At 48.8% G+C, this 25,943-nt stretch overlaps 1 protein-coding gene and 1 long non-coding RNA gene across 2 annotated transcripts; one reads left to right on the top strand and one right to left on the bottom strand.

Annotated features, from left to right (window-relative positions):
• Nucleotides 1–1,385: 1,385 nt before the first annotated feature.
• On the top strand, nucleotides 1,386–21,042 carry WHAMM (WASP homolog associated with actin, golgi membranes and microtubules). Its single transcript, XM_081888521.1, has 10 exons — nucleotides 1,386–2,149; nucleotides 8,439–8,612; nucleotides 8,999–9,149; nucleotides 11,430–11,599; nucleotides 13,546–13,711; nucleotides 14,522–14,709; nucleotides 15,425–15,511; nucleotides 17,029–17,124; nucleotides 19,263–19,707; nucleotides 20,310–21,042. The coding sequence occupies exons 1-10, from the start codon at nucleotides 1,568–1,570 to the stop codon at nucleotides 20,606–20,608; spliced, it is 2,358 nt and encodes a 785-aa protein (XP_081744647.1). The 5' UTR covers nucleotides 1,386–1,567; the 3' UTR covers nucleotides 20,609–21,042.
• A 2,371-nt stretch (nucleotides 21,043–23,413) lies between these two features.
• On the bottom strand, nucleotides 23,414–24,654 carry LOC309356943. Its single transcript, XR_014162939.1, has 2 exons — nucleotides 23,768–24,654; nucleotides 23,414–23,513 (listed from the first exon to the last, which is right to left on the bottom strand). It is a non-coding gene; the product is annotated as an uncharacterized lncRNA (long non-coding RNA).
• Between the last annotated feature and the right edge of the window lie 1,289 nt (nucleotides 24,655–25,943).

Genomic DNA, 25,943 nt, shown 5'->3' with positions numbered 1-25,943 from the left:
GGATCCTGGGGAAGGGAAAGGTAGAGGGTGAGGTCTACAGAAGTGCTAGGTTTCCTGGCCAGTCTAGGGGTGCATCTACATACAGGGAAAACCCCGCTATAAATGAGTCAGAAATTAAAGCATTATAACAAAAGGAAAAAAAACGCTATGTAAAAATTGCATAGAAATTTATTTTGCTCTCCAGTGCCATCTGGTGTTGCATGTTCATAATGCATTCAAAACATTTTTGTTATTTTTAATGTAGATAATGTAGGCTCAGAACCACTGGCTGTTTTGATTTGCGCCTCCCCCTTTCTCTTACAACTCTGTTGCGGTGTGAATGTGCGTTGTGGTTGGATCAACATCTTTGCTCAGGTCACCATGTGTAGCAACTGCTGTGTACAGCATCTTCAGCTGCCTTGAGGCTGCACTCAACAAAAGGAGAACCATAACAATTTGTAGATCCCCCAGTTCAAACGACCTCAGAATTCCTAGTGCAGGTCTTGATCACTGCAGGCACTTTCTCCAGTGCCGCAGTCCTTCGGTAGTAGAGCAGGAAGCCGGACAAATCTGGGGCACATGACAGACCTGCAGCAAAACCTTCCGGCTTTTCCCCAAACTCCTGAGGATCTTTTCCTCTGCCTCCACACTTCTCTTTGTCACATGATCCCTAAGCACACGCCAGAAATGTTTTTCTTTCCCCCTGTTTTTTGCTGAATTGGAAAGCTTTAAAGCCGAGGCGCATCATCTAATGTTTATTGGATGGATTTCCCCACAAATTGCTTTTTGAATTCTGAATTTACAGTTATTCACGTTTTATACTGTATTTTATGCTGTTTTTTGTTGCGACAATTAAGTGTTTTAAATTTGTTGTTAGCCGCTCTGTTTTTTGATATAAATAAAAAATATAAATAAAAAATTATTATTATTTATTATAATTTGGATTCAGTGGCAAAGAGCGGGGTTTTGGCGGAGAACAAAAAAGAGCGTTCAAACACGGGGCTTTAAAGTGCAGACGTGCCTGGGAATCTCTGGGTGTGGATAATCCCCAACGTCGATTCAGAGGTAAACAGTGTGTTTTCCCGAAACGGCGTGTTTCCCGGGGAAAGCGGCAGAACGAAACAAAAAGCTCTCTGGCGCGGGGAAAGCGGAAGGGTGGGTGACCCTTGACTCTTGGACCCTTGGCAGCCGCTTCTAACGCCGGCAACGGATGATTACAACTTCCAGATTAGGAGGGGAGCCCACTTCCCACAGTGCAAAAAAGTCCCTCCCTTCTTTTTAAAGGAGCGTGTTTGCTTTTATTAAGTCCACTTCCTGGGACCAAAAAAAAGGGGTGGGGGAAGACGCTCAGTCTCCTCCCACTTGAGAGCCAACCAGCCAACCAGAAGCGGGGACGCCGCTCGGGACGTCACAGAAAGAGGCACAACAAGTCCTCCCGGGCCGCTTTGCTACTTTCACTAAAAGGAGGGGGAAAAGAAAGTTTATCGGGGTTCTAGAACGTTGGAAAGCCTTTGAAGTTCAAAGGGGCGCCGCCGCTGGAAAGGAAGCGGCTGCGAGGCTGCGGGCGCCCGGCTTCCTCTCTGCCCCCATGGACGAAGCAGAGGAGCAGCCGCAGCCGGACAGCCTGGACGGCTGGGTGGCCATCAAGGAGGACGCCTTCGGGCAGCCCGAGCCGCCGCAGAAGCTGCGCTTCCTGGTGGCCTGGAACGGCATCGAGAGCAAGTTCGCGGTGACCTGCCACAACCGGACCTTGCAGGAGCAGGCGGCCGAGGCCGGAGGCGGCGGCGTTGGCGGCCCGCAGCAGATGAGCTGGGCCGGCCTCTTCTCCCCGCAGGCCCTGCAGGGCGTCCACCGCCAGCTGTCGGCCTTGGCCCCGCAGCTGGAGCCCTGCCTGCCCGCGCTGCCCGCGGCGCTGTCCGGCCAGAGCGGCCTGTGGGCGCTGCTCTTCCCCGGCTGCCCGGTGCTGGCCGAGGCCGAGCTGGAGGCGCTGTGCCGCCGCCTGGAGAGGTACCTGGGCTGGGCCTTGGAGGCGTGCGGCCGCAAGGCGCTGCTCGACTCGCTCTTCGCCCACGACCAGGACGAGGAGGACGAGTACTTCGAGAACTTGCAGGAGTTCCGCAGGAAAGCGCTCAAGGGGCGGCTCAGCGGCGCCAAGGAGGCCTTGCGGAGGGTACGGGGCGCCGTTGGGGGGCGTGGTATGGGGCGCCGGGGGGGGGAGGAAGGGGGCCTGGAGGGCGCTGGCAGGTAAACCCCTGAGGGACGGGGAAAGAGTGGGTTCAGATTCCCTAAGGAGAGGCAGTGCGGTGCAGTGGTTAGCGCATCAGACGAGGACCTGGGGGGATCCAGGTTCGAATACAGTAGTACCTCGGGTTACAGACGCTTCAGGTTACAGACTCCGCTAACCCAGAAATAGTGCTTCAGGTTAAGAACTTCGCTTCAGGATGAGAACAGAAATCGCACGGCAGCAGGAGGCCCCATTAGCTAAAGTGGTAAGGACCCACTAACCATTAGGTCCAGTTGTGGCCGACTCCGGGGTTGCGGCGCTCATCTCACTTTACTGTCCAAGGGAGCTGGCGTACAGCTTCCAGGTCATGTGGCCAGCATGACTAAGCCGCTTCTGGAGAACCAGAGCAGCACACAGAAACGCCATTTACCTTCCCGCCGGTACCTATTTATCTACTTGCACTTTGACGTGCTTTCGAACTGCTAGGTTGACAGGAGCAGGGACTGAGCAACGGGAGCTCACCCCGTTGCAGGGATTCGAACCACCGACCTTCTGATCGGCAAGTCCTAGGCTCTGTGGTTTAACGCACAGTGTCACCCGCATCCCTTGCAGCTAAACTGGTACCTCAGGTTAAGAACAGTTTCAGGTTAAGAAAGGACCTCCGGAGCGAATTAAGTACTTAACCCGAAGTACCACTGTATTAAAATACCGTAATACATCAAACATTAAAAGCTTCCCTAAGCAGGGCTGCCTTCAGATGTCTTCTAAAAGTCTGGTAGTTGTTCTCTTTGACATCTGATGGGAGGGCGTTCCACAGGGCGGGTGCCACTACCGAGAAGGCCCTATGCCTGGTTCCCTGTAATTTGGCTTCTCGCAGCGAGGGAACCGCCAGAAGGCCCTTGGAGCTGGACCTCAGTGTCCGGGCAGAACGATGGGGGTGGAGACGCTCCTTCAGATATACTGGACCGAGGCCGTTTAGGGCTTTAAAGGTCAGCACCAACACTTTGAATTGTGCTCAGAAACGTACTGGGAGCCAATGTAGGTCTTTCAGGACTGGTGTTATGTGGTCTCGGCGGCTGCTGCCAGTCACCAGTCTAGCGAATTAAGTTCTTAACCCGAGGTACCACTGTACCTCACTTGGCTACGAAGCTTGTTTGGAGGGGGGCCTTTCTCCATGCCACCTGCTTCGGGGCCTCACCTACCTCGCAGGGCTGTTGTGGCAGGGGAGATCAGATCATCTGTATACGCCCCCTTGAGTTTCTTGCAGGAAAAGGTGTGGATATAAATGAAAGAAATAAGCAAATAATCCAGACATTTGCAAGTTTCGGGTTCCCCACATGTTGTTGGACTCCCATCAGCCCCACACAGCATGGCCCAGTGGGTGGGAACTGTAGTTGCAACAATGCCTGGGAACATTAGGTCGGGCAAGGCTGCTTTAACATATGTGTGTCTTCATTTCTTACATTTGTAGACCGCTTACCAGCTGCACAAAGTCAGTGCATTGTTCGAAAAATAAGACTTTAGAGTCGCCTTGCCCCCAGATGGCACCTAGACATTCCATACACTGGCGACTGCAACCTTGGTTTAAGGAGCTGTTTGATATCTGAGTTTCTAACACTCATTCTTGCCTGGAACCCTGGAGGGTCGCTGCCAGTCAGTGTAGACACTATTGAGGTTAATGGGCTGATTTGGCATAAGGAAGAGTGCCCTGCATTTTTGAGCTCTATGCAATGGACACACAGCAGTGAGCTGGAGCCGTTTAATTCCACCCCAGTTTTCAAAGCCCCATGGGAACCCGAGGCCAAGGAGCCGCAGATTTTGTGAAGGTTGACGCTTAGCTAAATACAGTGGTACCTTGGGTTACAGACGCTTCAGGTTACAGATGCTTCAGGTTACAGATTCCGCAAACCCAGAAATAGTACCTCGGGTTAAGAACTTTGCTTCAGGATGAGAACAGAAATCGTGCTTTGGCGACACAGCGGCCCCATTAGCTAAAGTGGTGCTTCAGGTTAAGAACGGACCTCCAGAATGAATTACGTTCTTAATCCAAGGTACCACTGTAAAGCCTTCCTTGTGCTGTCTATTATAAGGTGCTGCGTGCAAAATCCAAACACCCCCTTGGCCCACCAGCTGTGTGTTGGATGAAGATGCTGTTTGGATGACAAATCGGCTGTCAAAATCCTCACAAGTCTTCTGCATATTTAGGCTTAAGTGCAGGGGAGAGGCCAGTGTTTATAGGAGCAGGCAGTGTTGCACTGGATAGGGTATCTGATTGCAGTCATTAAACGAACTGGAAATTCCCCTTGACCTGCAAAAAATGTCTTCTCAGAAATCTGAGCGAGTTTCTCTTTTATAACAGCTGTCCTGGGTTTCCAAATCTCTATAAAGCAGGGGATCCCTGGTTTTAAAGCGTATTTATATTTCCCTCCCCACCCATCCTCTAAGCATAGGGGGGTGATGTACCCAGTATTTTCTATGCTCTGCCTCCCCAGTTGGGGAGTTGCCCCTCCCCTCTTTGAAAATATATACAGTCCTACCTTGGAGGTCGAACGGAATCCGTTCCGGAAGTACGTTCGACTTCCAAAACGTTCGGAAACCAAAGTGCGGCTTCTGATTGGCTCCTGCAGCCAATCGGAAGCCCCGTCGGACATTCGGGTTCCAAAGAACATGTGCAAATCGGAATGCTCACTTTCGGGTTTGCGGCATTAAGGAGCCAAAACGTCCAAGTACCAAGGCGTTCGGGATCCAAGATACGACTGTACTGTTCCCCTAGGAGGCTTTCAAAGTATTTTCTATTTTTTAAAAAAGGAAAATGATCTACATTAAAACAGTTTATCCTCCCAACAACCTTGCGAGGTAGGCTAGTGATTGAAGCTGGGGATCACTGCAGGAGGTCTTGCATCTAAACAATGGCAGTAACAAGGCCGAAACAAAATAAATAAAATAAAATAATTCCTTCCAGTAGCACCTTAGAGACCAACTAAGTTAGTTATTGGTATGAGCTTTCGTGTGCATGCATCCATCCAGCATCTTAATTTTCTGCCTTCTGTAAGGCCTAAGTCAGCCACCCTCTCAACCTGTTGCTGACTAGGCCTCATTTCCACCATGTTCTGGGCTAATGTACACATTCAGCTGAATCCTGTGACCTGGTTTCTGAGACTTCCGAGTTGCAAGGGGAGGGCTGTATACTTCAGGCCCTTTGGCCCTCCGGAAGTTACTGAACGACGACTCCCATCATCCCTGGCCATTGGCCTTGCATGCTGGGGCTGCTGGGAGTTGTAGTTCCTGCCATGTTGCCTCAGGATCTTCCTGCCTGTGGAAAGCTAGCATGTCAGGAACACCCTTGTAAGCTCGCTTTCTCCCAGAGGTGCTAGTTTGCTATGTGCGGAGATAGTCTTTTTCGCTCTATAGGACGCACCCGACCATAGGACACACCTTGTTTTGGAGGGGGTGAACAAGGGGAAAAAAATCTCCCCCTCTCTGCTCAGCGCCGCTTCAGCGAAGCAGCAGGAGAAACAGAGCCCCTTCCATTTCTCCTCTCGCTTGGCTGAAGGGGCGCTGTGCAGCTCTCCCTCTCTGCTGAAGCCAGGAGAGTCTTGCTCTCCCGGCTTCAGTAAAAGGAACCCGAAGCCTTTGGAGCGCAGCGCGAGTTGCCACTGCGCTCCAAAGGCTTCAGGCAGCTATCCCTGAAGCCTGGAGAGCAAGAGGGGTCGGTGCGCACCGATCCCTCTCTCTAGGCTTCAGCGAAAGCAACACAAAGCCTCTGGAGCGTGGAGGGAGTGCTTCCTCTGCACTTCGGAGGCTTCGTGTTGCTATCGCTGAAGCCAAGGAGCCTGCATTCGCTCCATAGGACGCACACACATTTCCCCTTAATTTTTGGAGGGGGAAAAGTGCGTCCTATAGAGCGAAAAATACGCTAATTTTTAAAACTTGGAGGAGCATTTAGATATACCTCTGGCTTCGCTGTACAATGGCACAGTCCTCTAGAAACATGGGACTCTGTGATTTGTGTGTTTGGCTGCCGCAGCTCTTGGGAGAGAGAGTGCGATGTGTCGGCAGCAATTCACAAGTAACTCAAAACAGAGAGGTGTTGTCAGATGCTAAGGGGGAAAGGCAAATTCTCTGGCTCTTGACTCGCCTCTGTGGGTGTAGGAAATGGCTAACATTGGTCTGAGCTGAGATGAGCTCTTGGATTCTGGAAGACTTTTGGTGTGTTTTCCATGCGGTTCCATCTACCACCCTGCTGTACAGCCTTTATTCCCGTGAGTGGCTCCCTGTTTGGAAGAAAATTAAACTTATTTAATTGATGACACATTCAGCATTATACATCTATTAGGACCACCAAGTGTAATGATTTAGCTGCTGCTGTGTTCCATTCTACTGTGATATAAAGCAATTAGCACCCGGAGGTGTAGCTCATAGAATTGTAGAGTTGGAAGGGAACCCTGCGGGGTCATCTAGTCCAACGCCCCGCAGTGAGGGAATCTCCCCCATCCAATTTGAAACCATACTGGGCGCTGCTTAGCTTTGCTAATGTGCTAGCAGTTTTATTGCTGCGCCGCTACCAATAGCAACACCCCCCCCCCACTTAACTTCAATTGCTTAAGCATTTTCCATTGCTCTGCAACCTTGACTTTCCTCCTGTACAGTCGTACCTTGGAAGTCGAACAGAATCCGTTCCGGAAGTCCGTTCGACTTCCAAAACGTTCGGAAACCAAAGCGCAGCTTCCGATTGGCTGCAGGAAGCTCCTCCAGCCAACTGGAAGCTGCGGAAGCCCTGTCGGACATTCGGCTTCCAAAACCGGAACGCTCACTTCCAGGTTTTGATCGTTCGGGAGCCAAGGCGTTCGAGATCCAAGGTACGACTGTATTGGTACAGTGGATGCTTGGTTTGCGAACGTGATCCATGGGGGAGGCACATTTGCAGCCCGCAGCGCTGTGTCTGCGCACGCATGGGTTGCGATTCGGCACTCCTGTGCAAAGCACGATTTAGCGCTTCTGCGCATCTGCAATCGCTGAAACCCGGAAGTAACCCATTCTGGTACTTCCGGGTTTTGGCGCATCCGTAACCCGAAGAAACGCAGCCTGAAGCGTCTGTAAGCCGAGGTATGACTCGAGGAATGCAAATCATATGGGTAAAGGTAAAGGGACCCCTGACCATTAGGTCCAGTCATGACCGACTCTGGGGTTGCGGCGCTCATCTCGCTTTACTGGCCAAGGGAGCCGGCGTACAGCTTCCGGATCATGTGGCCAGCATGACTAAGCCACTTCTGGCGAACCAGAGCAGCGCACGAAAATGCCCTTTACCTTCCCGCCAGAGTGGTACCTATTAATCTACTTGCACTTTTGTGCTTTCGAACTGCTAGGTTGGCAGGAGCAGGGACCGAGCAACAGGAGCTCACCCCGTCGCGGGGATTCGAACCGCCGACCTTCTGATCGGCAAGTCCTAGGCTCTGTGGTTTAACCCACTGTGCCACCCGCATCCCTAATCATATGCATACAAACTGTCAATTAAAAACCTGCTAGATCAAGACCAAGGTTTGCCCAGTCCAGAGTTTGATTTCTTAGATTGATTGGGGAGGGGTCGTAAAAGAAGGAAGACTCCCCTGAAAACTCCCTAGGGTGGTCTGAGCGTGCTTAGGGGGTGCAGAACCCTCACTGACTCTTGTGGGGTGCGGGGGGAGAAAGTTGGAAGAGGAAATGGAGTGACTGGAATTCGAACCTTTGTTGCGGGTTCGAATTTGCCTAATCCTAGTTGTAGAGCCACTTTGGGGAATCCTTAGCCCCCCAAATGTTCTGAACTACAACTCACTTATTCTCTGGCCATTGGCCATGCTTTCTAAGGCGAGAGGGAGTTGTAGTTCAGCAACATTCCCCACTCCTGTTTAGAGCCTTTTAAGCTAGCGGCTGTGACTGTGTCTTGTGGCGGACAGTTCCGCAGGTTCTGGATGTGCCCTGATAGGTGCAGCACTGTTATTGTTATTATTTATTAAATTTGTACACGGCCGTATGCCTGCTGCTCTCAGGGCAGTCCACAGAATAAAATCACAATATATAAACACAACAGGTGCGTTTGTCTTGCGAGGTTTGTGCCGCACCTCCATAGGACCCACGTCTACGTAAATTTGCGGTACTCTTAAATGACTGCTGTCCACCCACCACCACCCTGGATGGCTCAATTGTTTGCAAAGAGTACGATTCCACTGCTAATTTTGGAGTCTTCTTGCCCCCGTAGGTTCTCTACCAGCACAAAGATGCTGAGAAGCTGGTCGCTTTGATGGAGCTCTACAAGGAGGAAGATGATGCTTATTGGGAGCTGGTTACCGTGGCGACCGAATTCTATCAATATTTGCTGCAGCCCTTTAGGGATATGCGTGAGCTGGCAACTTTATACAGACTGGAGATCCTGGTAGGTTTCTCTTTCCAGTGTTTCAAAGTCTCTGTAAAATAAGATCCTGTATGATGAATGCTTTCTCCCCCGTGGAGTCAGAAAGATAGGATCTGTTGGCACCAGACTGCTGTTTTGTGTTGTAGGTGTCGTTGACACAACCATAGCACATTGTGATGGATTTATTTTGAAACGAGATGAGCGCCGCAACCCCAGAGTCGGTGACGACTGGACCTAATGGTCAACGGTCCCTTTACCTTACCTTTATAGGACAGGAATTGCCAAAAGAGTGGAAGAAGTTATTCACGTATGCTACAACGGCAGCTAGGATTCTACTAGCTCAGAAATGGAACTCTGATATAGACAGAACACCTTTTGACTCTAAAAATATACTCCTTTTTTTGCAGAAATCCTTGCAAGCTGACAGGCTGGGTCCTAAAAGGGTTGAGGCCCTGAAGAAGGAGGCGGAGGAGTGGACGGATCAGGCTGAAGAAGCTGTCTGCTCCATCCAAGACATCACGGTTGGTTACTTCAAGGAGACAGTGATGGCACTAGCAGGTGAGCAGAAAGGCAGGCAGAGGCAACCTTCCCTTTCTTTTAAAATTATTTTCCATTTTTGCGTTTTACAATGTTTCAGCAATAAAAATTGCAGTGGTACCTCAGGTTACATACGCTTCAGGTTACATACGCTTCAGGTTACATACGCTTCAGGTTAAAGACTCCACTAACCCAGAAGTAGTGCTTCAGGTTAAGAACAGAAATCGTGCTCCGGTGGCGTGGCGGCAGCAGGAGGCCCCATTAGCTAAAGTGGTGCTTCAGGTTAAGAACGGTTTCAGGTTAAGAATGGACCTCTGGAACGAATTAAGTACTTAACCCGAGGTACCACTGTAAGTCTAAACTAGTAGCATCTCTAAAATCCTGCTGCCCCCCCCATGACACATAATTCTTATTATTCAAAAAGTGAACTCCTATTCACATGGAAGAAGCCTAAAAGGCCATTCACTGTTAATAACTCCTTCTCGAATTGCCCCCTTAGAAATCAAATTGCCCCCCTGTGGGGACGACGGGTCTAAACAAATTCCACCTGCATTTTCTGCTACTTCCCTCTGTGGTTTCTTATTTTATTCCGTATTCTTACTGCATAACCAATTCAAACCTATTTACAAATCTAACCTTTTTACTTCTTTTAAGTTATTTCTCACCGCTCGTGTTTATGTCAACCCTGCTAATGTTTTTAATTGTTTACAATTTGTCTTCACATATTCAACAAATGTTCCCTCGTATTTATGGAACCGCCTCTCCTGGTATGCCCCACAAAGGACCTTAAGGTCCTTGAATAATTATAGTTTAGAGGTCCTGGGCCCTAAGGAAGTCAGATTATCCTCCACCAGGGCCAGGGCCTTTTCAGTGATGGCTCCGACCTGGTGGAATGCTCTGTCCCATGAGACCAGGGCCCTGCAGGATTTAACTTCCTTCCCCAGGGCCTGTAAGACAGAGCTATTCTTCCTGGCTTTCAATTTGAACTTAGCCTGATCTTTTATTCCCCTTCCTTCCCTCCCCCTCCCCTTTTTATTAAGATTACCCGCGCTGGGATCCCACAGCTAATTCTCCCCTGGTCTCCTTGCTGGCCCAAATAGGAGTAACTTAGCCACCTAGCCCTGGTGATCCTCTAATGTTTATTGGATGGATTTCCCCCCTAAATTGATTTTTGAATTCTAAATTTATTGTTATTCACGTTTTATACTGTATTTTATGCTGTTTTTTGTGGCTTCAATTAAGTGTTTTAAATTTGTTGTTAGCCGCCCTGAGCCCGGTTTTCTGAACCGGGAAGGGTTAGGGTTCAGATATAATGTATGTGTATGTACAGTACAAATCAAAATAAAAGTCCGTGCTTTCAGCATACATTTCTCTGTGAGAGGTAAATTGCAGTTCCCAGGATTCTTTGGGGGGAAGCAGCACGCTCTAAATGTACGCTGAAAGCACGGACTTTTATTTTGATTTGTTTTTATCAGATGATCTTAAATGAATTTTTAGTTACATACTGTACATACACATACATTATATTTCACATTTGTTCTTGCTCTCCCGAGCTGACTTCCCTCCTTCCTTCTTCTGGCTTATTTGTGTCCTCTTTGACTTTTCGCATTGTCTTTGTCCATTTTCCACAAGATTGTTCTTCTTCATTTTTTCCATTAAATGTCCGTAAACAAATAAATCTTTCTATAGGTACAAATTCTTGATGTCTGTCTATATTCATTTACAAATATTGTTCAATAATAATCCTAATATACATTTTTAATTCATTTTGATATTATTATCCAGTAAATTTCTTGTATTTTCCCGTTATGAGATACTATTTTAATTCTACTGGCTTCCCTATTTCACATCATCTTCTCTATATATAACATAATTTTTTCCCATTCTTTTTGATATGTTTCATCCCCCTGATGTCAATCTTTTGCTGTTAATTTGGCTATTTCTGCATGCTCCATAACCTTGTACTGCCATTCTTCTATTGTAGGCAATTTTTGCTGTTTCCATACCTGAGCCAGCAATAACCTTGCCGCTGTTGTTGTGTATAAGAACAGTTTCTGGTCATTCTTGTCAATGTCTTCTCCCACCATTCTTAACAGGAATGACTCTGGTTTTTTCAAAAACGTATACTTAAAAATCTTCTTTAATTCGTTATATATATATTTTTTCAATACGTTTTCACTATGTCACAAGTCCACCATATGTGGAAGAAACTGCCTTCTTTCACCCCACACTTCCAACAATTTTTATTTCCTGTTTTATACATCTTTGACAATTTAATTGGCATGACCCTCCTCTTGACAGCCATGCAGAAGCAAATGGAGCAGGACCGGAAGCGCTTTGGCCAAGCTGCCTGGGCCACGGCTTCTCCCAGGTTAGAAAACCTGAAGTACCTGTTGGCGAAGGAGACTCTGCAGCACATGAGGGCCAAAGAGCTGTGCCTGAATCACAAGAGAGCAGACATCCGGAAGCAGGTAAGGGCATCGCCCCACATTCTCCTCTCGTCTCACTAGAGGAGCCTCCCAGATGCGGGAGTCATGAGATGGAGAGTGAACATTGCAGCTAGGAAACAGCCTTAAAGGAAAAGGTCAAGGGACCCCTGACCATTAGGTCCAGTCGTGGCTGACTCTGGGGTTGTGGCGCTCATCTCGCTTTATTGGCCAAGGGAGCCGGTGTACAGCTTCCGGGTCATGTGGCCAGCATGACTAAGCCGCTTCTGGCAAACCAGAGCAGCACATGGAAACGCTGTTTACCTTCCTGCCGGAGTGGTACCTATTTATCTACTTGCACTTTGACGTGCTTTCAAACTGCTAGGTTGGCAGGAGCAGGGACCGAGCAATGGGAGCTCACTCTGTCGCGGGGATTTGAACCGCCAACCTTCTGATCGGCAAGTCCTAGGCTCTGTGGTGTAACCCACAGCGCCACCCGTGTCTCTAGGAAACAGCCTTAAGGCATCCCTTAAATGCTTAGATGAGTTCCTGCAGTTGCAATCTGACGAGGCTAAACAAATCTCATACAGCCTCGGCCCAATAATAATAATAATAATAATAATAATAATAATAATAATAATAATAATTTATGATTTATACCCTGCCCACCTGGCTGGGTTTCCCGCAGAATATTCCAGCAGAATATTAAAATACAATGAATCATCAAATCTTAAAAGCTTCCCTAAACGGGGCTGCCTTCAGATGTCTTCTAGAGGTCAGATAGTTCTTTATTTCCTTGACATCTGGTCGGAGGGCGTTCCACAGGGCAGGCGCCACCACCGAGAAGGCCCTCTACCTGGTTCCCTGTAACTGAAGGAGCTTCTCCACCCCCATCGTTCAGCCTGGACACTGAGGTCCAGCTCCAAGGGCCTTCTGGCGGTTCCCTCCCTACAAGAAGTGAGGTTACAGGGAACCAGGCAGAGGGCCTGGCACTTGCCCTGTGGAACGCCCTCCCATCAGATGTCAAGGAAATAAACTACTATCTGACTTTTAGAAGGCATCTGAAGGCAGTCCTGTTTAGGGAAGATTTGAATATTTGGTGTTTTACTGTGTTTTTAATATTCTGTTGGGAGCTGCCCAGAGTGGCTGAGGAAACCCAGCCAGATGGCCAGGGTATAAATAATAATTTAGTAGTAGTAGTAGTAGTACTAACCTGTGGCAGGCATAGGCAAACTTGGTCCTCCAGGTGTTTTAGGACTACAACTCCCATCATCCCAGACCACTGGTCCTGTTAGCTAGGGATGATGGGAGTTGTAGTCCCAAAACATCGGGAGGGCCGGGTTTGCCTATGCCTGACCTATGGCAAGTGGCCTTAGCTGAGATGCGAACAGACAGTTTAAAGGAAGCAGAGGGCAAAAAGGATGGTTTTGATACAGGTTTGCATTGTTTCATCATGTACGACAGCAGATCGGGTCACCTGTTCCAGCCACCATTTACAAGCAGAGATTTATGGAGGGAAAGAGAGTGAATATGTACAGGTTCTTAGTAGATTTCATTGTTTACAGATGCCCTGGAAATGTGGGTTTTATTTTTACTTGTGTGTTCTACAACACACACACACACACACACACACACACACACACACACACACAGAGTGATACAGAGGTTACAGACGCTTCAGGCTACAGCCTCCGCTAACCCCAGCAATATTACCTCAGGTTAATAACTTTGCTTCAGGATGAGAACAGAAATCGTGTGGCGGTAGTGGGAGGCCCCATTAGCTAAAGTGGTGCTTCAGGTTAAGAACGGCCCTCCAGAACGAATTAAGTTCTGAACCCGAGGTACCAGTGTGTGTGTGTGTGTGTGTGTGTGTGTGTGTGTGTGTGTGTGGAAAATGCCCCTCTGATGGGAGGGAAACACGATGAGGGAAGAGGGCCGAGTGACGTCATTTTGCTTCTAATAGTTTGTGGGCTTAATGACGCTTCCTGCAGATGGAGGCTCTCCACGAGCAAGAAAATGACATGGCTCGAGTCGAGGAGCTGGAAATAGAATATTATGAAACACAGCTGGAGCTGTACGAGGTGCAGTTTGAGATTCTGAAGAATGAAGAAATGCTGCTTATTACACAGTTGGAGACTTTAAGGAGGCGGATGAAAGGTAAGCAAGCAAAATGAGCCACACCTGCCAGGGACTGGGCGGCTGCTTCTCTGCTCTCCTGCAGTAGCCGGGGCAGCAGTTTGGAGCCTCCAGTCAGAGAGCAGCAACAGGGGAAAGGATATTGTGTTCTGTGTCCTGCTTGGAGGCTTCCCAGAAGGATCTGGTTGAGTAGTGTGGGGAGCAGAATGATGTACCATTGGCTGACAACTCTGACACTCGTCAGTTTTCCCACTCTACACGCCGGCCTCCCAAGTTTTCGGCCTCCACAATAAATCATTGTTTTTACATCGCCGCTCCAGGGGCAAGGCCAGAACAGTTAGTCACACAGAGATGCAGCGGGCAGCCTCCTTTCTGTGAACTTGTAATTATGCCATGGTGCTGGATTGAACGAGTTTGCCTATGCCCCTTATGGAGGCTGGAAGAAGGAAAGTATAGAGAGCAGGGCATCATGCAGAGATGCAGCAGATAGCCAACTTTTGGAAATTTGGGGAACTTGAAAAATATTATGATCATGAGCTTATTTAATATACGTGTGTGTACCTTGGAAGTCGAACAGCCTAGGTCTTGAACGTTTTGGCTCCTGAACGATCAAAACCTGGGAGTGTTCTGGTTTGTGAATGTTCTTTTGGAAGCCGAACATCCCACACGGCTTCGCAGCTTCCGATTGGCTGCAGGAGCTTCGAACGTTTTGGAAGTCGAACGGACATCCGGAATGGATTCTGTTCGGCTTCTGAGGTACAACTGTATAGGTATAGATAGATAGACAGATTTGCATATTTCACATAAGTAAACATTTTCTCCTTCCTTTAGAGATCCAGGATGAAGTAGTTTATTATGACACATGTGAAAACCCTGATGAGTTAGAAGCCACTGAGCAAGTCCTGGAAGAAACCCGTGTGCCTTCCTCTGAAATAGCTCAACTGAGGCAGAAGACCCAGCAGCTGGAGACGAAGCGTGGGATTATCTGCTCAAGGAGAGCTTACCTCAGAAACAAAAAGGCAAGTGGTCCAGAAAAGTTTGGGTGCCCTATTATTATTGTTTATTAAATTGGCATATCGGGGCTGTTCATAGGATAAAATCACAGTATAAAAACACAACATACATAAAATAAAAAGAAGAACCCAATACCCCCCCCAAAAAAACCCCCCACACATTTTAAAAGGGCATTGAATGTCAAGTCAACCAAAGGCCTGGTTGAAAAGAAACGTTTTTGCTTGGCGCCTAAAGGTGTCTAATGGAGGCGCCAGGTGAACTTCCCTGGGGAGAGCATTCCAGAGACAGGGAGCCACTGCAGAGAAGGCCCCGTTCTCGTGTTGCCACCCTCTGCACCTCTCAAGGAGGAGGCACACAAAGAAGGGCCTCAGAAGATGATCTCAGGGTACAGGTGGGTTCATATGGGAAGAGGCGGTCCTTGAAGTATTGAGGTCCTGAGCCGCGTAATGCTTTACAGGTCAAAACCGGCCCTTTGAATTGGGCCCGGAAACTAATTGGTAGCCAGTGCAGTCGGACCAGGATCGGTGCAATATGCTCAAACCATCTTGTCCCGGTGAGCAACCTGGCCGCTGAATTCTGCACTGTTGACATTGGGTGGACATTGGACACTTGTTCCAATAAACATGATACACACACACGTTGCATTTTAAAATAAAATGGGGACCTCAGCCGGCACTTAGAGCTGACCGGCATGCTTCTGTTTGGTTTCTTTTCCATTAGGATCAATGTGAAGAGAGCCGCCACGCCCGGCTCCAGCAGGCTCAGGAGAGCTCACGGCATTTCCAGCAACATCACAGCATCCAGATTGTGAGTAGCAAGGAATTGGGGGAGAAATCTCTAAGGCAGGGGTGGGGAGTGTGTGGCCCCATGAGCAAATGTTATTGGGTTCCAAGCCTCAGCCAGCACGGCCAGTGGTGAGATGTGAAGTTCTCGCTTCTCCTTTATGGAATTACAGTCGTAACCTGGATCCCAAACGCCCTGGGAGTCGATCGTTTTGACTCCCGAACGCTGCAAACCCGGAAGTGCGTGTTCCGGTTTGCGAACATCATTCAGAACCCAAACGTCCAACGGGGATTCTGCGGCTTCTGATTAGCTGCAGGAACTTCCTTCAGCCAATCAGAAGCCGTGCTTTGGTTTCCGAACTTTTTGGAAGTGGAACGGACTCTGTTCGACTTAAAAGTTACTCCGGCTGAGCTGTAGTTAGTGCTTCATCATGCAGCGATTCACAGGAACGAAGGGAAAGAAAGTAACATTCTGTGTGCTGGGAACTCTTGCCTTTATACCAGGTTTCTAGGCCTTGTGGTTGGGAAGGTACACTTGGAAGCGGAATGGGCGGTGCTTGCTGGTAACTCGGAAACCAGGGACACGCTATTGGGGGTTGGACTAGATGACCCTTGGTGTCCCTTCCAACTCTATGATTCTGAGTCCTGTGTACATATTCCCCTGCCCTCGCTGACCTGAGGATTGCGAAAGCAGAATAAAGCATGCAAAATAGTTTTTTAATGGTGGTGGTGGGGAAATGAGATGGATGCAAACTTGCTCAACTTGCGTAGCATATTCGCGACTCAGAATCCTACTTTTGGGGGCTGTAAGATTTGGATTCCCTGTGCATATAACTTTACTGCACCACCTAGGGACGTGGGTGGTCTAAACCACTGAGCCTCTTGGGCTTGCCAGTCAGAAGGTCGGCAGTTTGAATCCCCGCGACAGGGTGAGCTCCCATTGCTCTGCCCCAGCTCCTGCCAACCTAGCAGTTCGAAAGCACACCAGTGCAAGTAGATAAATAGGTACCACTGCAGTGGGAAGCTAAACAGCGTTTCTGTGTGCTCTGGTTTCCGTCACGGTGTTCCGTGGCGCCAGAATTGGTTTAGTCCTGCTGGCCACATGACCCAGAAAGCTGTCTGTGGACAAACACGGGCTCCCTCGGACTGAAAGCAAGATGGGCTCTGCTACCCCACAGTCACCTTTGACTGGACTCAACCGTCCAGGGGCCCTTTACATTTTTGGTTTTTTTTTTACTGCACCGTCTTATGTATATTTATCCCAGTCATTGTAGCAGATCTCTATACAGTGGTACCTCAGGTTACATACACTTCAGGTTACAGACTCCGCTAACCCAGAAATATTACCTCAGGTTAAGAACTTTGCTTGAGGATGAGAACAGAAATCGTGCTCCGGCGGCAGCGGGAGGCCCCATTAGCTAAAGTGGTGCTTCAGGTTAAGAACAGTTTCAGGTTAAGAACGGACCTCCGGAACGAATTAAGTACTCAACCCGAGGTACCACTGTATGCGGGTGTTAACTTTTTTCCGGTGTCCAAATTTAGAAAAGAGACAAAAGGAAAGAGGACGAGAAGAAGAAGAAAGCGTGGATAAAGCAGGAGCGAGAGAAAACCCTGGAGAGGCTCAAGACGTTCAAAGAGGTGAGTCTCAATTCGAACTCCCAGCGATCTTCCTGCCACTGGCAAATCTTCCTTCTGGAGAAAAGACAAATCGAAGGTGGTGTGCTTGTTTCCTCGTTCCCCTGCAACTGGCCAGCGGCAGCAGGAAACAACAAAGACAACTTTTGTTTTAGAAATTGTAATAATAAATTGGTTTGGCATGGGTTGTTGTTGTTTCTTAAACATAGGCTTATGTGGTGTAGGACCCCACCCTCTTGCTTTGAAGTGATTTTGATATTGTATTTTTAAATGGCTCGATAACTCACCTTGGACGCTGTGACGAAGGCTGGGTAAGAAATCACAACCGCAGTTATAATCATAATACCTTCCTTCCGAAGTAGCAAAGGAAAGCGCATTGAAGTGCACTGATGGAAATGATATGCTTATTGTATTTATAGCCTACCTTTCCTCCAGGGCATGGCTCTCCCCCTACCCATTTTAATCTCAAAACCACTTCAGTCGGTAGAGCAGAAGACTCTTAGTCTCAAGGCCGAGGGTTTGAGCCCCATTGTAATGGTTCTAGGGGTTGCTTGTGCGTAAATCGACGCCACACCTGGCTGGACTACCTGGGTGAACCCTTTCTGTCTGGACAGCCACTCACCCGTGGCTGTCTCAATCACTGGCAGAATCCTTCAGTGGGCGTTTCTTGAACTTCTTCCAGCAAAAAAGCTCTTTGACGCCTATTCGCCGCCTACTCTCCCTGCGCGGAAGCCTTCTGCGCAGGGAGGGTGTGCGCAGCGGAGGACCCATGCTCTCCCCGCTGGTCTCCGGCGAGGAGTCATGGAGCCACCTCGCCGATTCCCCCATCTGCCCCCTTTCTCCACTGGTGCTACGCTGAATTCCTTCCCCTGCAGATGGGCTGCTTCTCTCCCTCCCGGGACGCTCTCCTGAACCCCTCTGGAGCCCTCCCTCTCCCTCTGGCTCCGATGGCAGTTCCCTGACACCCATGTTGGGCAAAAGATTCCTGCATTGCAGGGGGTTGGACTGGATGACTCTACAAACAACCCTGTGACATAAAGGCTGGCAACTGCCCCAAAGCCAGCCGGTTAAGGATCATGCCTGAGTGGGGCTATACCGTATTTTTCGCTCTATAAGACGCACTTTCCCCCTCCTAAAAAGTAAGGGGAAATGTAGGGATGATCGCGGAGTGGGGAGTGGGGTCCGGAGGGAGCACACTCCCCACCCGCAGGCAGCCTCAGCCTGCCTGCACGCGTGACCTTGGGGTGCAGAGCACACACACCCCTCACAGACAAAGCCACGGCTGTCTGAACATCATTGCCTCTGTCTAACCTTTTGTGGTCTCAGTAGTTTGCGGTGCCCTGTCTGTAACCTTTGTCTCTGAGACCTTTTGTCTCCTTCGTCATACACTGTGCAAGGGGAAAATGACGCGGTGGAAACAGGTGCCAAAATAACTTTGTACTACCCCACGATCTCGGGACCGGAAGATATGTAAAGGTCACAGCCCAAAATGTATCTGCCTGGTTGGCATATTTGTCTCAATAAAAGGAGGCTCCACAGGGCTGGCCGGCAGCTTATATGCAGCTCACCTGTGCGCAGCTCACCTGCATTATCGACTCCTGCCTCATGGCCATCACTTTAGGGAAATGTGTATTTGTCTTATGGAGCGAATGCAGACTGCGCAGCTTTCGCTGAAGCCAGGAGAGCAAGAGGGATCTGTGCGTACCAATCCCTTTTGCTGTTCTGACTTCGCTTCGCTGGAGAGGTGCTATGCAGCTTTCCCTCTCTGCGCAGTGCCCCTTCAGCGAAGTGAGAGGAGAAATGGAAGGGGCTCCGTTTCTCCAGCTGCTTTGCTGAAGGGGGCTGCGCAGAGAGGGAGAGCTGTGCAGTGCCCCTTCGGCGAATCGGGGGGGGGGGGAACAGCCCCTTCCGTTTCTCCTCCCGCTTTGCTGGAAAGGCGCTGAGCAGAGAGAGAAATTTTTCTTTTCTTGTTCTCCTCTAGGCGTGTCTTATGGTTGGGTGCCATACGGTACCCCCTGGTTTCCCAGGTCCTAGTTCGACACTCCAACCACCCACTGGCTCTCTCTCCCCCATCGTTGCTCTCCGGCAGTTGAATTGCACCTTTCTGAAACCTGACTGCTCTGTCGTCGTTCCCCTTGCAGAAATGCCCGGCACAGTTTGTGCTGAAGACTTCCCGGTCGCAGCCGTTGAACGCCAAGCAGCCGCAGGGCGCCTCCCGCCGGACACCAGCCGGTGCCCCTCAAACGCCCTCGGCCAAGACCTCCCGGCCGGCACAAGCCAAAGGCTTCAAAGCGCTGCGGCAGAAGCCCTCGAAGGATATCCCTGTCCAGATTTTTGCCCCTCCGCCACCCGGCCCTGCGCAGCAAGGGAAGAGCAACGGGGGGCCGCCACTGTTGCCTCCCCCACCACCTCCCCCACCACCACCGCCGCTTCCCCCACCATCAAACAACCAGCCTCTTTGCTTAAGGACAGGAGCGCAAATCAGTGAGAAGCCTCTGCCCCTCTTGGGCAAAGACCCTCCTGGGAAGAGTGGCTCTCTGGAGAAAGCAGACGGGACGCCCAGGCGCACGGCAAACGATTATGCAGGTAGGGGGGGCTGTTGTTTCCTTTTTCTGTGCATTGCTGATGTGTGCTGCATCACACCATCATGCAGGCTGACCTAGCAGGGATCTGATCTGATCCAGGAAGGCATTTCTTAGTATTGCAGACTGGAGCAATCCTGGTTGGCTTCCTGCAGGCTTCTGGTTGGCCCCTGTGGGAGGAGGATGCTGAATTATATAGGCCATGGGACGCGGGTGGTGCTGTGGGTTAAACCACAGAGCCTAGGACTTGCCGATCAGAAGGTCGGTGGTTCGAATCCCCGCAACGGCGTGAGCTCCCGTTGCTCGGTCCCTGCTCCTGCCAACCTGGCAGTTCGAAAGCATTAAGTGCAAGTAGATAAATAGGTACTGCTCCGGCAGGAAGGTAAACGGCATTTCCGTGTGCTGCTCTGAAGCGTATGTAACCTGAGGTACCACTGTATTCTGTTGGAAGCTGCCCAGAGTGGCTGGGGAAGCCCAGCCAGATGGGTAGGGTATAAATAATAAATTATTATTATGATTATTATTTTCTCCCCTTGAGCCCGGGATGGAGAGTGATCTGTCGAATTGCGATTGAGGGTCTTGATTTTGTTTTCCCTCCTGCCACAGGATCCATGGACGAAGTTTTGGCATCGCTGAAGCGTGGCGAAATTCTTCTCCGCAAAGTAGAACTGCCCCGCCAGGCGCCATCTTCCAACTCCTCCCTCAACGACAGCATCCTCGCGGCCATACGGCAGGGGGTTAAGCTGAGGAAAGTGACGCAGGAGCCCAAGCTGGACACGGAGAAAGGGCACTCCAGCAGCGAACTGGAGAGGAGCATAAAGGCAGCCATGCAAAGGATCAAGAAAGTGTCTGCCGATTCGGAAGACGACGAAAACGACCACAACAGCGGTGAATGGAATAGTTAACGGGAGCGGGCTTTCGAACTGCGTTCTGGGGTTTCCTTCGGAAGGTTACTGAGGGTTCGCCTTAGAGAAGAAGGTAACTACTGGCGAACACGCTCAGTTCACGCAGCGCAGCAATGAGGTCCACCTGATCTGGCTTGGCTCCTGCATTAACGCCCTGGAACTTGTCCCAGAATCCCTTGCAAGCACACTGGAGTTCTGGGCCAGATAAGTTCATGTAGAAATGTGCCAGTGCGTCCCACACCCCCTGGATTTAGGAAGTTTGAAAAACCATCATGTTTGACTCTGTTCAGGTCAACCAGTTTACTGACATGGGACATTATGCTTTTATTGAATTTTGCACATTTTAAAGGAAATGTATTGGCCTCTTTTTAGCAAACGGAGGACTCTGTGTTTCCTGTGATTTGCCTACCAAAAAATAACACTTCAGAACTGTTTGTCTATTTGTTTGTTTTTGAAGAAAAGCTGCCCCCCCCCCTTTTTTTCCCCCCAAGTCATTTTTGTTGTTGTAGTGAAATCAGCAAAACTTTTATCAAACCCATTTCTGTACGTTTGCCAGAAACCATCCAGTCAGACAATCCAATTCTCAGAATGATAATAATCAGGTTTGCAGCAGTGAAGTAGACAGACTGTGAGGATTGGCTGCGTTTGTGGGGAGCCAATAAGGGCTCCCGTTGAAATTCTGATAGTGTAGAATAATTATTTTGTGAGTGTGAAAATCACAACGGTTTCTTTGACTTAATACTCAAACCAATATTTTATGTGGGTGTCACTGGTGTTTGCTGAAAAGGGTATTCCATGCAGTATTTAGTAGAACCTAACTTGGACAAAATGCTGCTAATGTTTGTGAAGTTTTATGCAAAGGTTCCTTTTTAATAGTGCCATCATCAGTTAACTAAGAGAGAAGTACCCATCAGCTTGGTGCGTTTTATTGGAACCGTGCATGCTGCCTTATACACTCCCGGGATAGCTCAGTTGGTAGAGCAGGAGACCTTTAAATCACAGGGTTGTATGTTCTAGCCCCACGTTGGGCAAAATATTTCTGCATTGCAGGGGGTTGGACTAGATGACGCTCGTGGGTCCCTTCCAACTGTACAATTCTATGATTCTATTCAGAATCAGGCCATTGGCCCCTCTAACTCCATATTGTCTACACTGACTGGTAGCATCTGCCTAGGATTCCAGACAGGAGCATTTCCCAGTCTACCCTGGAGATGTTGAGAACCGAACCTGCAAGCTCAGAGAAGGAAGGGCTGGGTAGATAACATTTCTGCTCCCCCAATACTATCAACTTTAAACCAGCACGGGTTGATGGGCGGGTGGGGTTTCAGTTTAAGGACAGCCTTCCAGGGAACTATGATGAGCCTAGGCCAGGAATAGGCAAACTCGGCCCTCCCAATGTTTTGGGACTACAACTCCCATCATCCCTAGCTAGCAGGACCAGTGGTCAGGGATGATGGGAGTTGTAGTCCCAAAACATCTGGAGGGCCGAGTTTGCCTATGCCTGGCCTGGGCTACTGCCTCCTCTGTTGTCATGGCAACTTTGTGACCTAGGAGGCAAAGATGCTACGCCTGTGGAAGGAGATGAAATCTGGACCACAATGTACTTGGGGTTGCTACCAAACTCTGCCAACGCTTCAGGGACCTTGCACTATGCACTAGGGGGAGTTAATCATGCATCATTGAAGGTTCCTTACCTATTTTTGCATTTGGTTTTGGTTCCAGTGCTTCTCCTACAGGAGAGGGTGAGGCTTTGCGCCGCAAACCTTGAGGACAACCAGGCACCCATTTGTGTCATGTTTTATTGCAATTTTCAGTTACAAGTGTTATTTTGGTAACCGTCATAATGTCATACCAAAATGGGTTAAGATGACAAATAACTTGCCCACAGCCATTGTTTTCAGTGCTGGGCAGAGATCTGAACTGGAGATTTCCAAATTAACTTCAGCTTATAACGAAGTGGGCTTTGTATAACTACAAATAAAGCATGTTGCCATATTTCACACTTCTGCACTAAGCAGCATAAGATCTCCAACAAAGTATTCTGGCCATATCTGGTGTGCCAAACAAGGGAGAAATCTGATTGATTTTGCTGTTAAAAAAACAAACAACCCCCCCACACACACACATATTCTTCATTGTTCTGAAATGTTCCAAACTCTCCACACCCAGCTTTTTCTCTTGTATCTCTGCAGTTTCCCATCTGCTTGCAATTTTCAATTTTAGTGGTCACCAGAAGGCTTAAAACATATCGGGTAGAAGTCAACTAAGCTTTACTCAAAGTAGACCCAATGAAATTAAGAGACCTGACTCATTTCAGTGGGTCCTGGCAGAGTATAACTTAGTTGAATACCACCCTTTCTAATCAACAGTGTTTTTAATGTAATCTAACCCACTTGTTAAAATATGCCAAGATTTGAGCTGTATTTTGTTAATATCCTGGATTGTTTTTATCACTGTATCTTATAATGTGTAAGCCATCAACATCTTCTCTTCTGCATTTCCATCATCTCATCACAGGTTAGGGATAAATGGGAGTCCTGCTCCAAAAAAAACATCTGGAGGGCTGCAAGTTCCCCATCCTTGGCATAGCTAGTGACAGATGAAGAACCCGCAGCTCTCCAGATGTTATTGGACTAGAACTCCCATTTTCCCCAGTATACCATGGTAAGTGGCCCAGGGACGAGGGGAGTTAACAACATCTGCAGGGCTATCGCTCCCATCCCTGACCCTTGGCCATGCTGGTTGAGTTGGACAGGATTTGTGCGTCCCCCGAACAGCTGTAGGTTCCCTACCTCTACAGTATTCAATGCATCCTTCTCAGGGATCTTAAATGGCCTCATAATGAGTGTGAGTGTGTGTGATTAAGTAATATCGGCCATTGAACCTGAAAGGGAGGGGGGATATTCTTCCATTTCTTTTTAGAGAGCCAGTGTGGTGTAGTGGTTAAGAGCGGTGGACTTGTAATCTGGGGAACCGGGTTCACGTCTCCACTCCTCCACCTGCAGCTGCTGGGTGACCTGGGGCTAGCCACACTTCTCTGAAGTCTCTCAGCCCCACTCACCTCACAGAGTGTGTGTGGTGGGGGAGGAAGGGAAAGGAGAAGGTTAGCTGCTTTGAGACTCCTTCGGGTAGTGATAAAGCGGGATATCAAATCCAAACTCTTCTTCTTCTTTAGAAGGCAAGGTAAACATTTCTCCCATTCAAGAGCATAATGCTGAATAACCCACCTAACATGGTATTTAGGTGAGCACTTTATATTTTAAAAATCCCAAACGTGGCTGCATCCCTATTCATTTGATGTTTTGTCTTACATTCTCCATAATAAAGTGTGCTTCCGGAGGATGCTGGGAAAACCTTGGTCTCTGCCTCCTTTCTTGCCATCCTCAGTTGGGTCCTGTTTCAAGGCTGCTGCCAAGCGAGAGTTGGAGGAATCCGTCTTCTACTTCTCAGCTGAGATGACCAAACACCTTCCCAGAACAGAGACAAGAGCCGCTGGAGTTTGGCTTCATTTGCAATTTGAGGGGGAAATGCAACCACTTGTTGACAATGGACAGAGCTTGGGGGACAGCCTTGGCTTGCAGTTCTGCTTTATCGCTTGCTTGTTAGCTTCACGGGCAAGAGTCACGTAGGTTTTTGGCACGTTTGTTTGACTCTCTGAAGCATAAGACTTTATTTTAAAGCTGTTTTTCAACATCTGGTATTAAGTCATGGAAAACAGAAAGCAACAATTCCACCGAAGTTGGGATGGGAAGAGGGGGGCAAGCGACCACAAAAAAGCAGTAGTAGATAGAACTAGCAATTTAACTCCAGCTGAACGTTTCAAAATAGTGTGAGCTTTGCCCACTGAGAGAGGAGGAAAGTAGAATCAGCAATGAAATAGTGAGAGGTTTGGGACTGGCTGCTAGGCCTGAACTTAAGGCACATTCTAGCTATACAGTGGTACCTCAGGTTAAGTACTTAATTCGTTCCAGAGCTCTGTACTTAACCTGAAACTGTTCTTAACCTGAAGCACCACTTTAGCTAATGGGGCCTCCTGCTGTCGCTGTGCCGACAGAGCACGATTTCTGTTCTCATCCTGAGGTAAGTTCTTAACCTGAAGCACTATTTCTGGGTTAGCCGAGTCTGTAAGCTGAAGCATATGTAACCTGAAGCGTATGTAACCTGAGGTACCACTGTACAGCCCAGCCCCTCAAGTTTTTTTGTGGGGGCCCTCAGCCCCGTTCCCACATACAGCAGCATTGGTGCCTATGTCACCTAATGTCACAGCCCACAACTCCTCAACCCTAATAATCTCATTTCCCAAGATACATACTGAGTACACACACCAATCTATTATATACTATCATAGCCCTTGTACACATAAAAGCCACTCCCATCACTTTTGGGCGTACCTGTTTGCTTCCAACCTCATGACTTTGCTCCTGACTGTTGACAGATAAATTCTTCCTTTCTGGAAGAATATATCTATGAAGACAGTGCCGGATTTATGTATAAGCTAAACAAGCTATAGCTTCGGGCCCCACTCTCTTGGCGGGGCCCAAAAAAATTAAAGGGGGAAAAACCTGGATGTACTTCAATAAAATACATATTTTGTTATGTGCAGATGGCTTTATAAGATCCATAAATTACCATATAATATAACATATAAAGGTAAAGGGACCCCTGACCATTAGGTCCAGTCGTGGCCGACTCTGGGGTTGCGGCGCTCATCTCGCTTTACAGGCCGAGGGAGCCGGCATACAGCTTTCGGGTCATGTGGCCAACATGACTAAGCCACTTAAGGCGAACCAGAGCAGCGCACAGAAATGCTGTTTACCTTCCCGCTGGAGCAGTACCTATTTATCTACTTGCACTTTGACATGCTTTCGAACTGCTAGGTTGGCAGGAGCAGGGACCGAGCAACGGGAGCTCACCCCGTCGCGGGGATTCGAACCGCCGACCTTCTGATCGGCAAGTCCTAGGCTCTGTGGTTTAACCCATAGCGCCACCCACGTCCCTTAATATAACATACATTCAACTCAAAAAAACAGCGACAATTTGTTGCTGACAAAGGACAGCTGGACATATAAAGGGCCCCATTACCTTAAGTAGCTTAGGTCCTTATCGAACCTAAATCTGGCCCTATGTGAAGGGCTTGCCTGAAACCGTCTCTGCTTATTCCACAGGTGACCTTGAAACAACTAGGAAGTTCCTAACCCATGGCCATTAACTGAAACAAGCTCACTATCTTTATAGGTACAGGCTTCCTGTTCACTTCCTTCACAGAACTGATCCCTCCTTTGAAGTGAATGGGGAAAGTCTTGTGAAGAAGAACTCTGAGCCTGTACAGTAGGGG

Source organism: Podarcis melisellensis (assembly GCF_964234715.1).
Source record: "Podarcis melisellensis genome assembly, chromosome: 14".
Lineage (NCBI taxonomy): Eukaryota > Metazoa > Chordata > Lepidosauria > Squamata > Lacertidae > Podarcis > Podarcis melisellensis.
This window is presented reverse-complemented; position numbering and strand designations above follow the sequence as displayed.

What these genes read in the sequence shown, in the direction of transcription:
- WHAMM (XM_081888521.1), top strand. Translation starts at nt 1,568, where the DNA reads ATGGACGAAGCAGAGGAGCAGCCGCAGCCGGACAGCCTGGACGGCTGG. An exon ending in TATACAGACTGGAGATCCTG is followed by an intron (nt 8,613 to 8,998) that starts GTAGGTTTCTCT and finishes CTTTTTTTGCAG; the next exon opens with AAATCCTTGCAAGCTGACAG. An exon ending in CACGGCAAACGATTATGCAG is followed by an intron (nt 19,708 to 20,309) that starts GTAGGGGGGGCT and finishes CTCCTGCCACAG; the next exon opens with GATCCATGGACGAAGTTTTG.